The sequence below is a fragment of the Acinonyx jubatus genome, chromosome D1 (assembly GCF_027475565.1).
Source record: "Acinonyx jubatus isolate Ajub_Pintada_27869175 chromosome D1, VMU_Ajub_asm_v1.0, whole genome shotgun sequence".
NCBI lineage: Eukaryota > Metazoa > Chordata > Mammalia > Carnivora > Felidae > Acinonyx > Acinonyx jubatus.
Window position 1 is genome coordinate 57,338,825 of NC_069390.1, and position 12,395 is coordinate 57,351,219.

The 12,395-nt window shown below is 56.7% G+C and overlaps 1 protein-coding gene across 4 annotated transcripts in view; it reads right to left on the minus strand.

The window, feature by feature from the left end:
- ARRB1 (arrestin beta 1) overlaps window positions 1–11,575 on the minus strand; it is a 76,185-nt gene extending 64,610 nt beyond the window's left edge. Inside the window, exon 1 of one of the 4 annotated variants that reach the window (XM_053203701.1) lies at window positions 10,923–11,561. In XM_053203701.1, the coding sequence (XP_053059676.1) occupies window positions 10,923–10,942 (20 nt within the window). In that variant the 5' untranslated portion in view covers window positions 10,943–11,561. Of the gene's footprint in view, window positions 1–10,922 lie in introns of all 4 variants that reach the window. The other 3 variants (XM_053203706.1, XM_027039836.2, XM_053203699.1) reach the window with 3 other exon arrangements.
- Window positions 11,576–12,395: the final 820 nt, after the last annotated feature.

Sequence of the window (12,395 nt, forward strand, 5' to 3'; positions counted from 1 at the left end):
CCCAGAGCCTAGAGCACGGTTTCCTATTTCACGGCCACTGCTTATCTGGGAAGTCATCAGACCCTCTCTGCCGGGTTTCCTCCACCGGAGGAAAGCCTTTGCTCCAGTGGCCCTCCACCAGAAGAGACCTGGGCAGACCCTCGTGGCTGGACCTGGTGTCTCCTCCTATGTCCGTCCCGTTTCTTCTGTCCAGGCCCACTCACAGTGATGTCATGTAACAGAAGGTGGACTTTCACCCGAGATTTCGTGTCCTCAAGCAGTCTGCAGCCCCAGGACACCCCTAACCGACAGCAGAGGAAGTGAGTGTCTGACACTGTGCCTGGTACATAGAGGGTTCTCATGTATCTGATGAAGGAAGTCAGTCCTGGCTGAAAACCGCCATCAAGATACGCCTCTGGCTCACTTCCACCACACCATCCAAAGCCTGCTCCAGTGCCCCCCTTCCGAGGAGCTGCCTCTGACCCTTAACCACCGGGCTCGCTCTGCCCCCGATAGAAACTAATTCACATCACCCCCTTCTTACAGTGTGCTGTGATGATCTATTTCCTCTCCCCTAGAAGACAGGAGCTGCACCAGTGCTGAGACTTGCATGTTTCATCCTCATGCCTCTGGTACCCGGCTCAGGGCCTGCGATGTGGCAGATACTCAGAATTTGTCCACAGGTACCTCCTTGGGAGGCGGGGGAGGCGGGGGGGCGGTGAAAGAAATAAGCCAAGCCTGAAAAGGCCCAGCCCAGAGGAACCCCCATGGTGTTCTCTATCATGAAGTTCTCTGCCACCCCAAACCCAGGAGGGCTAGGCCCCAGCTTCTGAGAAAGGGTCTTAGGTGGGAGACAGGAGCAGAGCTGCTCCCTAAATCAGCCTCCCACCAGGAGAGGCAGGCAGGCCACTGGGGTGGGCCAGGCGGCTTGGGGACATGTCTTGAGTGGAGGTCGAGTGCTCAAGAAATGTCTGTGGAACCCAGTGGAGCAGACCGAAAAATGCCATTTGTTCTTCTGGCTGCAGAGAGGCCAGGTCCCCTCTCGGGGCACTTCACACGCAAATTATCTCAGGACACGGCCTATTCCTCTAATGAGGCTTCTCCCCTTTGTGGCTTTGCTCCCAGGAATGTGGGGGGGGGGGGGGCGGTGGTGATACACAGAGCCAACCTCAGTGGCCGCGGCCCACACTAAGGCCGAACACACGGCCCTCCTCCCGAAATGGTGTGGGCAGGCACGTACCACCCAGCCAGGCAGGGGATGGTCACATTGACCTCTCAGGCCCAGGAATCCTGAGCAAAGTAGCGCCTGCCTCCTCCTGGGCCCCTCTGGGGAGGAATGAAAGAAGGAAGCGGGGAGTTGGGCTGTGTTATGTAACCAGCTTCCTTGGAGTCAGAGGCCCTAGCTTGTCTGTCATAGCCCAGCGTTGCAGGGAGAGGCTGGGGGAGGGGGAGGCGGCTTTCTTCCCTCCTTTGCTGTCTCTCCTCCAGACCTCAGCAGACCTCCTAGGCAGGCGCTGCTTTCCAAGCGCCTCAGCTCCAAGCAGGCACCCCCGCTAGGGATGATGTTGTCTGAATGTGTGAAACAGTGGCCTGCTGGCTTCCCTGCTAGAAAACCTGGCTGCACCTGGGCGCATGGGGTAAGGGAGAGAGGCCTGGGGCTCTCCACGAGGCCCACCCCTGCCCCCGGCTTCCTGTCCCCCAAATTCTCCCTGCTTCCTCCTACAGAATCTGCAAGAGCGAGGGGCCAAAAGGTGGGGACGCTCAGGCTGCCCCAGCACCATGCTGCACTGCCCCTCCCTGGCCCCGGGCAATCTCACTTCCCTTTCGTGAAGTCATCTGAACTTCTTCTCGGGCCCAGTGCAACCCCCCACCTCCGCATAGTCAGCTGTGTGCACAGCGCTGTTCAAGACAGGAGAAGGGAGGGGATGCGGGAGAGAGGGGAGCACAGAGGACAGCAGAGATCCACTCCTGGACTTGAATGATAGCAACAACTTCATCGAATCCTGACCCTCTCAGCCACGGCAGCCACATGCAATAGGTGATATTATCACACCTATTTCACAAAAGAGAACACCGGAGCCCAGAGAGTTTAAGACCCTTACCCACAGTCACGGAGCTAGCGTGCGATATTGCTGGACAGCAAAGCCGAGTCTGTGTGACTCGACCCCATGGCTCTACCTTTGGGGGATGCTATTTGGGAAAGGCCTAGGCTGTTGAGAGACACTGTGCGGCCTTCAGTGGTCACTTGCCGAGGACACTAGTTTGGGAACCACAGGACAGTCATGAAGACAGGGACAAGAGCATGACAGAGGCTGAGGGCTTGCCTGTTGCCAATAGTCTTCCATCCTGATGAAGCTACAGGCACTCAATCTCAGGCTGGATGACACCCACACACTGCCTGCCCCTTCTAGAAGACAGGGCTGCAAGCGGCCAAGCTATCAAGCACAGAACACAGCCTGCCCTCTATGCTCTCTCCTGTTCTAGCTGCAGAACCGAGAAGGAAAGCACCCTACAGACCTCCTAGGCCAAAGCCCTTTCTCCTTCCTGCTTGACACATGGAGAAACTGAGGCCCAAAGAGGGAAAGCAGCTTATCCATGGTATCAGAGGGATGGTGAAGAAGTGGGGTCCCTGTATCCAAGGTCAGAGCCCCTGTCCTTGATTTATCTCACTTGGGTGCTGTCCCCAGATAGCACTCTCTCTCATCTGTCTCTGTGTCTGCCTCTCTCCCTGTTCCCCCACCCTCTCTCCCCACCTCCTGCTTTCTTTTCACAGCTCTCCTTGCGGGCCCAGTGTCTGAAGCCTCCTTCACAGCATCCCTCGCCTTCTCACGCTCTTCTGAGCCTCACTACCCTCCCTTCCTTCCTTCCCCTCCTCAGGGCCAATGAGCAATTCTTGGGTGGTTTAATTAGCTGATTATGACCACAGCCTGCTGGATCCAGTGCCCAGAAGCTTGTCCCCCGTAATTAGGTGGGTTCTGAGTACTTGCCCAGTGGGAAGCCAATGGGTAGATTTCCCCAGCTGCATAAAGAGCTCCTTGATCACTGGTGGGTCATCAGAAGCCATGGTCCCTGCCTCAGGCCAGGTCAAACCACACTGGATATACTGTAGCTAGATCTAGATGTCCATCCTAAAGAGAGACTCCGTACTCACCCATGCCACAGTCCAGACCCAGGAAGGCTCAGGAAATGTCTGAGGATGGGAATGATGGATGGATGCCACACTCTGGGGGCCAGGAAGGGATGGCTTCATGGCCAGGGCACTTATTGAGGAAGCAGGATTTGGACAAGCCGTGAGAAGCGAGGATGGCATTCTAAATGGGGAAAGCAGCAGGAGCAAAAGCAGGAAGGCTGGAATGAGCCACCGATCCCCGTGCCAGATAGCTCTGGTTACCAGAAAGCACATTCACCTAGCAAGGTAAAGCTGCTCATCCATTGACCTCCGCCCTTTGGTTCACAAACACACAACGTCACTTTCAGACATTTCAAAACCAGCAAAGATGTCCCATTGTCCTCATCAACCACATTGCCCACCCCCATCCCCAAGTATATCTTTTCCCAGTGAAATACCTACATTCGGCCTCCTTCACTGAGCAAATATTTATGGAGCTCGGTGCCATGCCAGGTCTGCACAGGAACAGGGACAACAGACACAGGGCAGGTGTCCTTGATCTCACACAGAGGACATCACAAGTGTGTAAATAAACAGGACCCATGGGGGGTGGGAGGGAGGGGATCAATGCCAAGAATGAGAGAGAGAGAGAGAATGGCAAAAAAAAAAAAAAAAAAAAAAAAAGGTCACAAGGCACTTGGAAATCGGTGAGGACTTCCTGAAGGAGGAGACCATATATGATCCAGGCCTTGAAGGACAGACAGGAAGGGCACTGTGTTGGGTCAGGTCACCACCTGTGTACTAAGGGCCAATGACAAAACAGGCTTGTGCTGAGACCTTTGAGGCCTCCAGCGTGAGTCAAACAGGGTCCCTCCCTGGGGGAGTTCACAGCCCGGGAGGCAGACCCAGTGAGAGGTCAGCTAAGAGCTAACCTCTAACCTCAAATAACACTGCCCTTGCATCAGGAGACTTGTCTCTGAGCTTTACCTATTTTAATTCATTTAATCCACCAGACAACCTGGTGCAGGCACTATCACCACCCCATTGTGCAGAGCACCCCATTCTGCTACAGCAAAGAAAGGGTTAAATAATAGGGGAAGCCACAGAGCTAGTAAGTGGCAGGGCGGACGGGCACTTGAACCCAGGAACCCTGGTTCTTCCTAAAGGCTACCCACTATTATGCTAATCAATCTATGCTAATCAGGCTGAAGGCACAACCCACAGCCACCCAGGCCCAACTCCCCTGAAGTCTCAGTCTCACTGGCCGGTCTATGACAGAGGCGTGAGCTTTGCCCAATCCCCCACTTCTGGCACCCCCTGGAAGAAAGGTCACCCCTACACTCACTAGCAGAACACAGGAAAGGAGTAACTCAAGGAGAGTTACCTCCTTGCCCATCATGGCTGATATGACTTCCAAGGGATATCAAGATCCAGAGAGGGTGAACGTAGTGCCCAAGATCACACAGCAATGATTAAGCATTAGAGCATACCTCTGGGACCCTCCTGAGATGGTACATCCCAGCTGTCCTCTCCCCACTCCTGCCCCCACCCCGTGCCTGCCCACTAATGGTACTGGAAGGTGGGGGTGGGTAAAGGTGCAAAACAACCAGGAGGACCCGCTGTGGGGCCAGAGGCCCATGGCCACTATGGGAGAGATCTTCAGTCTCATCCAGGTCTGTATCCGTTCAGTTTCTGGACCTCTGCATACGCTCTGGAGAGAGAGGCTGCACCCTGTCCCGCAACTGAACGCTCAGACCCTGAGTGAGGAGCATGTCTCCTACTGGCCTGACATCAGCCACAGCACCCCACCTTGCTCCACGCTCTTTAGACCAACAGACAGATCCCTCTCCAGGTACGAGGGGGTCCCTTGGAATCAGCTGCCAGGCCCAGCCCAGCCCTAGGCAGAGACTCAGTCGCTGTCGTGACTTCAGTCACACAGAATACCAGGACCTGTCTGGTCCAGTCCCTGGAGCCTGGCCTCATCTGGCACCAGGTCTCCTGGGAAGGAACAAGCAGTTCCTCTAAAGTGGGCTAAAGATGGGGCCAGTCCCAGAAAGGAGGAGACGTCTCCAGAGAGATGACCCTGCCAGGGCCCCTTGGGGAGGGAGGGAGGGGGCTGGGACAACAGACTCCTTTGTTCCCCTCTCAAAAGCAGCCACCCTGTCCTGCCCCACCCCCCTACTGTTGTACACCCCCCTACTAGGACTCAAGCCATTCCTGGGGCAGGATGAATCCTGCACACAGGAAAGAGAGAGGGTGCCTGAAACCATCAGAGATAATATCTATTCTAATCCCAGGGCTCACACTGGAGACCCGCCCCATCCTCCGTGGGAGACAGGGCTTCCTCCTGCAGAAGACTGTCTGATGGGGGAGAAACCGGCTTCACTCCCAGGAACCCCATTCTGATAGGGATGGTACATCCCCTTCCCTAAGGACTTCACAATCGGATGGAGGAAACTGTTCGTCCCCCACCCCCCCAACCTAGTCTAATGTGGGAAACATGGCTTTCATCCTTAGAATTCTCTAATGGAAAAGACCTAATATTAGCCCTTAGGATGCCCCTGGGCTGAGAGTAGAGGCAAGAAGGGAGGAAGGAGTTCAGTCCAGTCAACAAATCCTTGCCAAGCATCTCCAATGAATCAGATCCAGGGGTGGAAAATGGGCCAGCAAACAGAAAATAGAAATAGCCCCAAACCACAAGGAGCTCACCAACTGGAAATAAAAACACCTGGGGTATGAATAAATGTGTGAGAGAGTGCCACGAAACTCACCCACCCTAGCACCCAAGGCCTACTCACCAGGGCTGCCAAGACCCTTAGCGGCCACACCCCCATACACTACTGCACCTGCACCCATGGTCTGCACTTTCTGTCTAGATCGCCTGGCCTTCCCCATGCCCCAGGAGCTGCTCAGAGTGCACTTCCTCCGGGAAGGCTTCCCCAAGACCCCCAGCCCGAATCAGATGCCAGGAGCCAGCACGGACAGCTTCCCCTGTGACCAGCTCACATTTCTGCAATGTCCCTCCCACTCCCAGCTGAGCCTGAGCCCCCAGGTTCCCACACCTCTGGTTCCCACCACCCGGGGCCCAGGGCTTTCCTCCAAGAGGCCCACCCCAGCTCCAAGCATGAGGAATAGCAGAGTCCTCCCCTCTGCTCTGCCCCTGTGCCCCTGTGGCCCAGCTTTGCCCTCACCCCATCCAAAGCCCTGTCCCCAAGTCACCAGCCACTGCCTTCTAGCCAACTCCCACGAGTCTCTCCCAAGGTCCGTCCCCTCTCCCCCCTCAGACATCAGTGCTCTCCAAGGCCCCAGCTATCCCTAATTCTCCTCTCTTCACACACCATACGTCTTCCCTGCACCACTTCTAAACCCAAGACTTTCAAATCCCCAGCTCCCTCCTCCATCCCTACCCCAGGAGCCTGACCCATCCATGCAGAAGGTGTCTTCCTCAACTTCCAGTCTGGCTCCCTGCCAAGCTGCCCCCTCCCTGCAGGCCTCAGAGTGATAGATGGCCCAGCAAGGTCACTGCGAAAGCAGCAGAAGATGGCTTGGCCAAGGCCAGGGGGCCACTTGGGTTGTGTTGACTCCCCCCCCAGCCCCCCACCCCCTCACCCTTGCTGTTTTTCCACTGTCACAGCCCCCAGGGGTAATAAGCCCCCTGAACCAATGGCAATGAAAGCTTCAGTCTCGGGCAAGGATGCCCAAACTTGGACGGAGGAGAGCCGTGGAGAAGCCCAGAAGCCAGCCTAGAATCAGGGCCGAGAGATGGTAAGTCAGGCTCAACCCTCCCACTCCCAGCAGCCCCAGAAGCATCCCTGGCCAAAGCCACAGGACTTCCCCATCTTCCAGCCAAGATAGGTCACACAGAGCTTAACCGCCAAGAGAGATGACAGCCAAGGTTCAGAGAGCTGGTGATTACGTGTCCCCATCACACCCACCCTCCTCCCCTTCCAGCGAAGAAAACTTCATAAACATCTGTAGGAAAGAGAATTCCATTCCATCGCATTGTGGCTCAGGAAGTCCCACCTGTTGCCCAACTCTGATTGATCCTGTTGCCAGTTGAGTTAGGAGAAACAGCAAGAACCAGAAGGGATGCACGACTTGAGAATGGAGCTGCCGGGGAGGCAGGGAGGCCAACCGTGGGCCAGACTAGCCCTCTCCCCCTGCGTGAAAGCACGGTGCAGCAGAGGGCTCTGCAAACAGACAGGGCTGGGTTCAGAAGCTTGTCGGCTGCATGGCAAGGGACAGATTACTTAATCCATCCTAGTCTCTTTCCTCATCTGTGAAAGGGAATAACAGTCCCTACAGCAGCAGGAACCCTGGGAGATCCAAATGAGACCGTGCATGTAGGTCTCCTGACGTATCAGACACCCAAGCAGTCAGGCTAATGGACACCACCTCCTTATTCATATTTCTCAGCTGCTTCCTCTCCACAACCTTAGCTCAGATCCCTCCCTCTTCCAGGCTCCTCCTCAGCCTCCTCACGGGTTTCCCTGTTTCTGCCATCCACCCCCTGCCACATCCCTCTGGAAGGGAAATCTGCTCCCATCCCTCCCCTCACAACCCCCTCTGAATCACCATGCGCTTCAGGAGAAAATCCTCTCTCCTTAGCTTGACATTCAAGGCTGTGGCTGACTAGTCAGTGTTTATCTCTAAGGCTCACCCATCATCGCCAGCCCAACCCGCAGGCCGTACACGTTGCTTCATGCCTCCCAGGCTTCGCACATTCTGCCCTCAGCCAGGAATGACATCCCCAGTGCCACCACCTGGGCCTCCTCGGCCTTCCAGGTGAAGTTCAGTAGCTCCAAAGCCACCTGGTTCCTGGGAAAGCTTCCCTCACCATGCCCCCTGCTGGGACTGGCGTGGGGACTCCTCCTTAGGCCTGCCACAGCACATGTCACCCTGCATTATAATCACCTGCTCTGCTCTACGTCCCTTGGGGACAGAGTGGGGCCATTTCTGTCTGAAGCCGCAGCCCCTGACACTCAGTCAACATTTGCTGAATGGATGTACGATTGCTCCCAGAGCACCTTGTTGGAGCAGTCATCATACATCTGCCTTGTAACTAATCCCATCCAGGCAGATGAGAGTCTCCTTGACTCTGGGAGTTCCTAGGGGGCAGTGACAGTTTCTGACTAATTTTGTCACTTTCATATGGGGAGTGAGCCCAGATACAGAGACGGATGCCATGACTCCTGATCTAGATAGAGTCCTGGGTATTTGCAATTTCTTCTTCTAGGTCAGAGACAAAGTAAAAGCCCATGGCCTATGGAACAAGGCAAGGCACAGCCCATTACTGAGTTTGCCCTTCTCTTCCAAATGACTCAAGAAACCTGTCTGAAAGTGGGAAGGAGGCTTCCTGGGGCTACTGGGGAGAGGGGGAGAGGGCGGAGGGGGTGGAGGGAGCAGGGCCACCATTCACTGAGTGGAGTTTAGCCAAGCCTGGACTCCAGGCTTCAGGCAGCACCTCTTCCCCTGCCCAGCAAATTCCATAAACTCAAAAGAGCCTTGACATTTTTTTTGAGTATTGACAGCTCCAATTTACAGATAGGAAAACTAAGGTCCAGAAGGGTGAAGACAATTGCCCGAGGTCCCCCCAATGAGTTAGAGGCAAGCAGAGGGAGTCATGGAAAAGGTCCTGACCCCAAAGATAAGGTCTCCAACAGGTACCTGGCTGCTCCTGGTGTCCCCATCCCGCTGACAACCTACGCCAGCAGGGGAGCAATGACACTCCTCCTCTAATCACAGAGAGGCAAACCAGGGCCCAAGAGGGGCTGAGTCACCCTGATGGCGAAGCAGCATACAAGGAATAAAGGAGAAGACCCAGGGCTGCTAACCCTCACGGGGAGAAAAGTCTAACCTCAATGGTGAGGAAGATCTTGGCTTTGGGGGACGTGGACACAGAAGACACAGGCACACATCCTCCTGCCGAGGACAGAGACCTGGGCCACAGCGCCGGCCAGCCAGCTGCAATGAGGACTAGTCATCAAGGTGAATGCAGACACCTCTCTATCTCCTGCAGCCTCCCCCACCAGCCTGGGCCTCCACACATACAGCAGGGCACCCCACTCTGGCCTTTACCCCATGAAGGGCTTGGCAAGGCCCAAGGGCAGGCCACAGAGAAATGGCCCAAGTAGACTCCAGCCTCTGCCCTGCTTCCGGTGCCTCTCGGCCTTAAGCAAGTCAGGTAACCTCTAACACTCTGGTTCCTCTTCTGGAAAACAGGAAGAAGAAAATTAACCTCTTTGAAGAGCCGTCAGGAGGATGGCTAGGAAGCAGTTTCTAAATTACTTCCAAGCCTCAGTTTCTTCTTCTGAAACATGGAAATAATCCCTGGAGGATCTTTCTCATGCCGTCGAGAAAGAGGGCCAGATGACAGTGTGAAATTACTTGGTCGCGGTCACAAAACGTGATGACCACTGGGGTCATTTCTTCCTAGTCTATTTGCTCCTTTGGGGTAGGAATAGGTCGTGCACATCTTTGATCCCCGCACTATGCCTAGTACACGGCAGACACTCAATAAATGATTATTGAAGGCAAGGAGACCGGGAGGGTGGAGAGAGGGAAGAGAAGAGGGAGAAGTGGGGTACAAGGATAGAAGGTAAAGAAAGAAAAAGATGAAAAAGGGGGGTGTAAGAGGGGTAAGGGGGGGAGATGAGGGAGAAGCTTCTACTAGCACTTAAGGGAGTGGACAGAGTGAAGGGATATAGATGGGGTGACAAACCTGGGTGCCTGATCAGGGCTGGTCTTGGTCTAGAGGGGCTGTCTCCAGGGGCTGCCCTACCCCAGCCTCCTCCCCCTTTTGGTCCCAGTTTTCCATTTCAGAGGCAAAGCCTCTCCCTTTCTGAGCCAGGGCAAGCTCCTACAAAGATAGGAACCCCTCTTCCCACCCCAGCCTGAAAGAGATCCTGGCCAGCCACCCCAGGCCTCCAGAGGTCAGAGGGAAAGGAAACAGAGTGGACAGGATGCATTTTTCCCAGGCTCCGGGGGGCCTGCCACCCTGTGTGATGTGTGTGTGCCACTTCTTGCCACGTGGGACTGGAGTGTGTGTGTCAGCAGCCCCAGGGCCTGCTGGCTTGTGACCCGGGGGTACCAGTCTGTGGAGGCATTAGCCTGACGTCTCTGTGGGGGTCGGTGCTGGGTGGTCTTGCAAACACTGTGTTGGGGAGACATGTGCCAGCACAAGTGTCCATGTCCGTGAGGGTGCGCTCAGTGAGAGTGTTCATTACAGTGAGTGCAAGGGACAGTGTATGCGTGTATCAGTGTAGGCCAACATGCGTGTGCCAGGATGAAGGCGTAGAATTGATATGTGTTGGAGCGTGACCTGTATGTGCCAACCTGTCAGTAAGAAGGTGTTCACAAGTGGGTACCAGTGAGCGTGACTGTACGCGATCGGTGTGTGGCAGTGAATGTCAGTGTGTGTGCCTGCGCGAGTGTGCCCGCGGATGAGTGTGTCCGTGTGTCCATGTGAGCGCGTGTGCCATTGTGTGCCAACCTGCCCCCTTGTGTCTCTGCGTCTGCTGGCCACTGCTGGGTGTCGGCAGCGAGTGAGTGTGTGTGAGTGTGTGTCCGTGGCGAGAAGCCGCGAGGCAGATAGGGCGGCCCCGGGTCCTCGCCTCTCGGTACCCCCGCCCACGGCCCCACGGCCCCACGGCCCCACGGCCCCACCGCCCCACCGCCCCGCCAGCGACCGCACAGGAGACCTCGGGCACGGGAGAGCTGCTTGCCGCGGGGCCAGGCGTCAGCGCTCCCCGGGGTGACCCACAGGAACCCCCGCCCGTGCCCTCGCCCAGGTCGCCCCCCACGCGCACCGGGCCGGGCCGCCGCCCGCACTCACCGCGTCCCTTTGTCGCCCATGGTCCGCCGCGGCTGCAGGAGGTCCGAGGCGACAGCGCCCAGGCTGGAAAATCCCCGGCCGGCAGGAGGAGCGCGGGCCAGCCGGCTCCCGGCTGCCTGCTCCGCCTCCTCCGCTCTCCCGGCCGCCGCCGCCCCCGCCCCGGGCCCGCCCGCCCGCCGCGCCGCACAGCGCCCGGGCAGCGGCCAGGGGCGTGGAACAGTGCGGGAGGGTGCGTGTGCCTGCGCGTGTGTCTGCGTGTGCCTGCGTCGCGCGCCAGGGCAGGGCGGCTGGCGCGTCAGGGCCCCGAGGTCGGCATTGGGGGTCCGCACGGCCGTGCGCCCAGCTGTGTGTGTGTGTGTGTGTGTGTGTGTGTGTGTGTGTGTGGTGTACGTGAGGGCGCACGCTGGGGTGTCTATACGTGCGCGTGTAGACACGCTAGTGTGCCGGTGCGTGTGCACGACCGTGTGCGCCGGCCGATTAGGGAGTGTGTTTGTGTGATGGAACGGTGTGCACGTCTTTGTGCAGTTGTGTCTATGTGCAGGAGCGCTCCCCCGTGCACACCGGGGGCAGCCTTTGTGTGTGCGGGAAGGTGGAAGCCCAAGGTCGGCCCACCCCAAGGCCGAGCTCCCTCCCTGCGGCGCCCCTGGTAGGGTGGGGGTGGGGGCCTGTCGGAGACCCCGGGTGCCTGGAACGACCTTAGCGCTATGCTCCACCCTCCCCCACCCCAACTCCCAGCCCTTCTGGAGAGATAACACCCAACAACCCAACAGGGACCGGAAGAAGGGGCCCAGGGGGCAGGAGGAGACAGCAGTCAACGCTGGGGAACTGATGAGGGTGGGAGGGGACCGGAGGCCAGCAAGGGTGGTGGCAGTGGCTGCCCAGGAAGAGGAAGAAGTGAGCACAGGAGATAAGAAAGAAGCCTAGAGCTGGCCTGCTGTGGACTGGGAGTCTGACCTTGCCGGGTTAGCACAATGGAAAGGCCCCTACCAAGCTTCATGGCCTGTTTATGGGTGACACTGGACACGAGCCCTCTTCAAAAGGGCTCCAAAGGCGGAGAGTGAGATACCAGCTTGTACAATTGTTCACAGGTGATTGCTGGCATCCCCTGAGTGCCTGACGCTCGGTAGGCGCCCAGTAGATGTTAGCTTATCCCTCTGCAGACTTCTTGGTGTCCTGGAAAACCCTGGCTGGGATTCTGCTTTGTCAGAGGCCTCTTCCTGCTCTATGCTCAGTGGGAGAGTGTGAAGTCTTTCCCACCCCGCTCAGTGCTGAGATTTGGCTAATTGGACCAGACAGAGTCCTAATATTGGCATACTATTGGGAGGAAAGGAAGCTATCATTTACTCTTCTGTGATTGTGGGTCTGTAAACATCTCCAGTAATTATGCTCAGAAGTAGTTACCTATGCTGGTCATATATAGGTGGGTAAAGATATCCCAGTATAATTACTGTAATTATGTCCAGATAGAGGGGT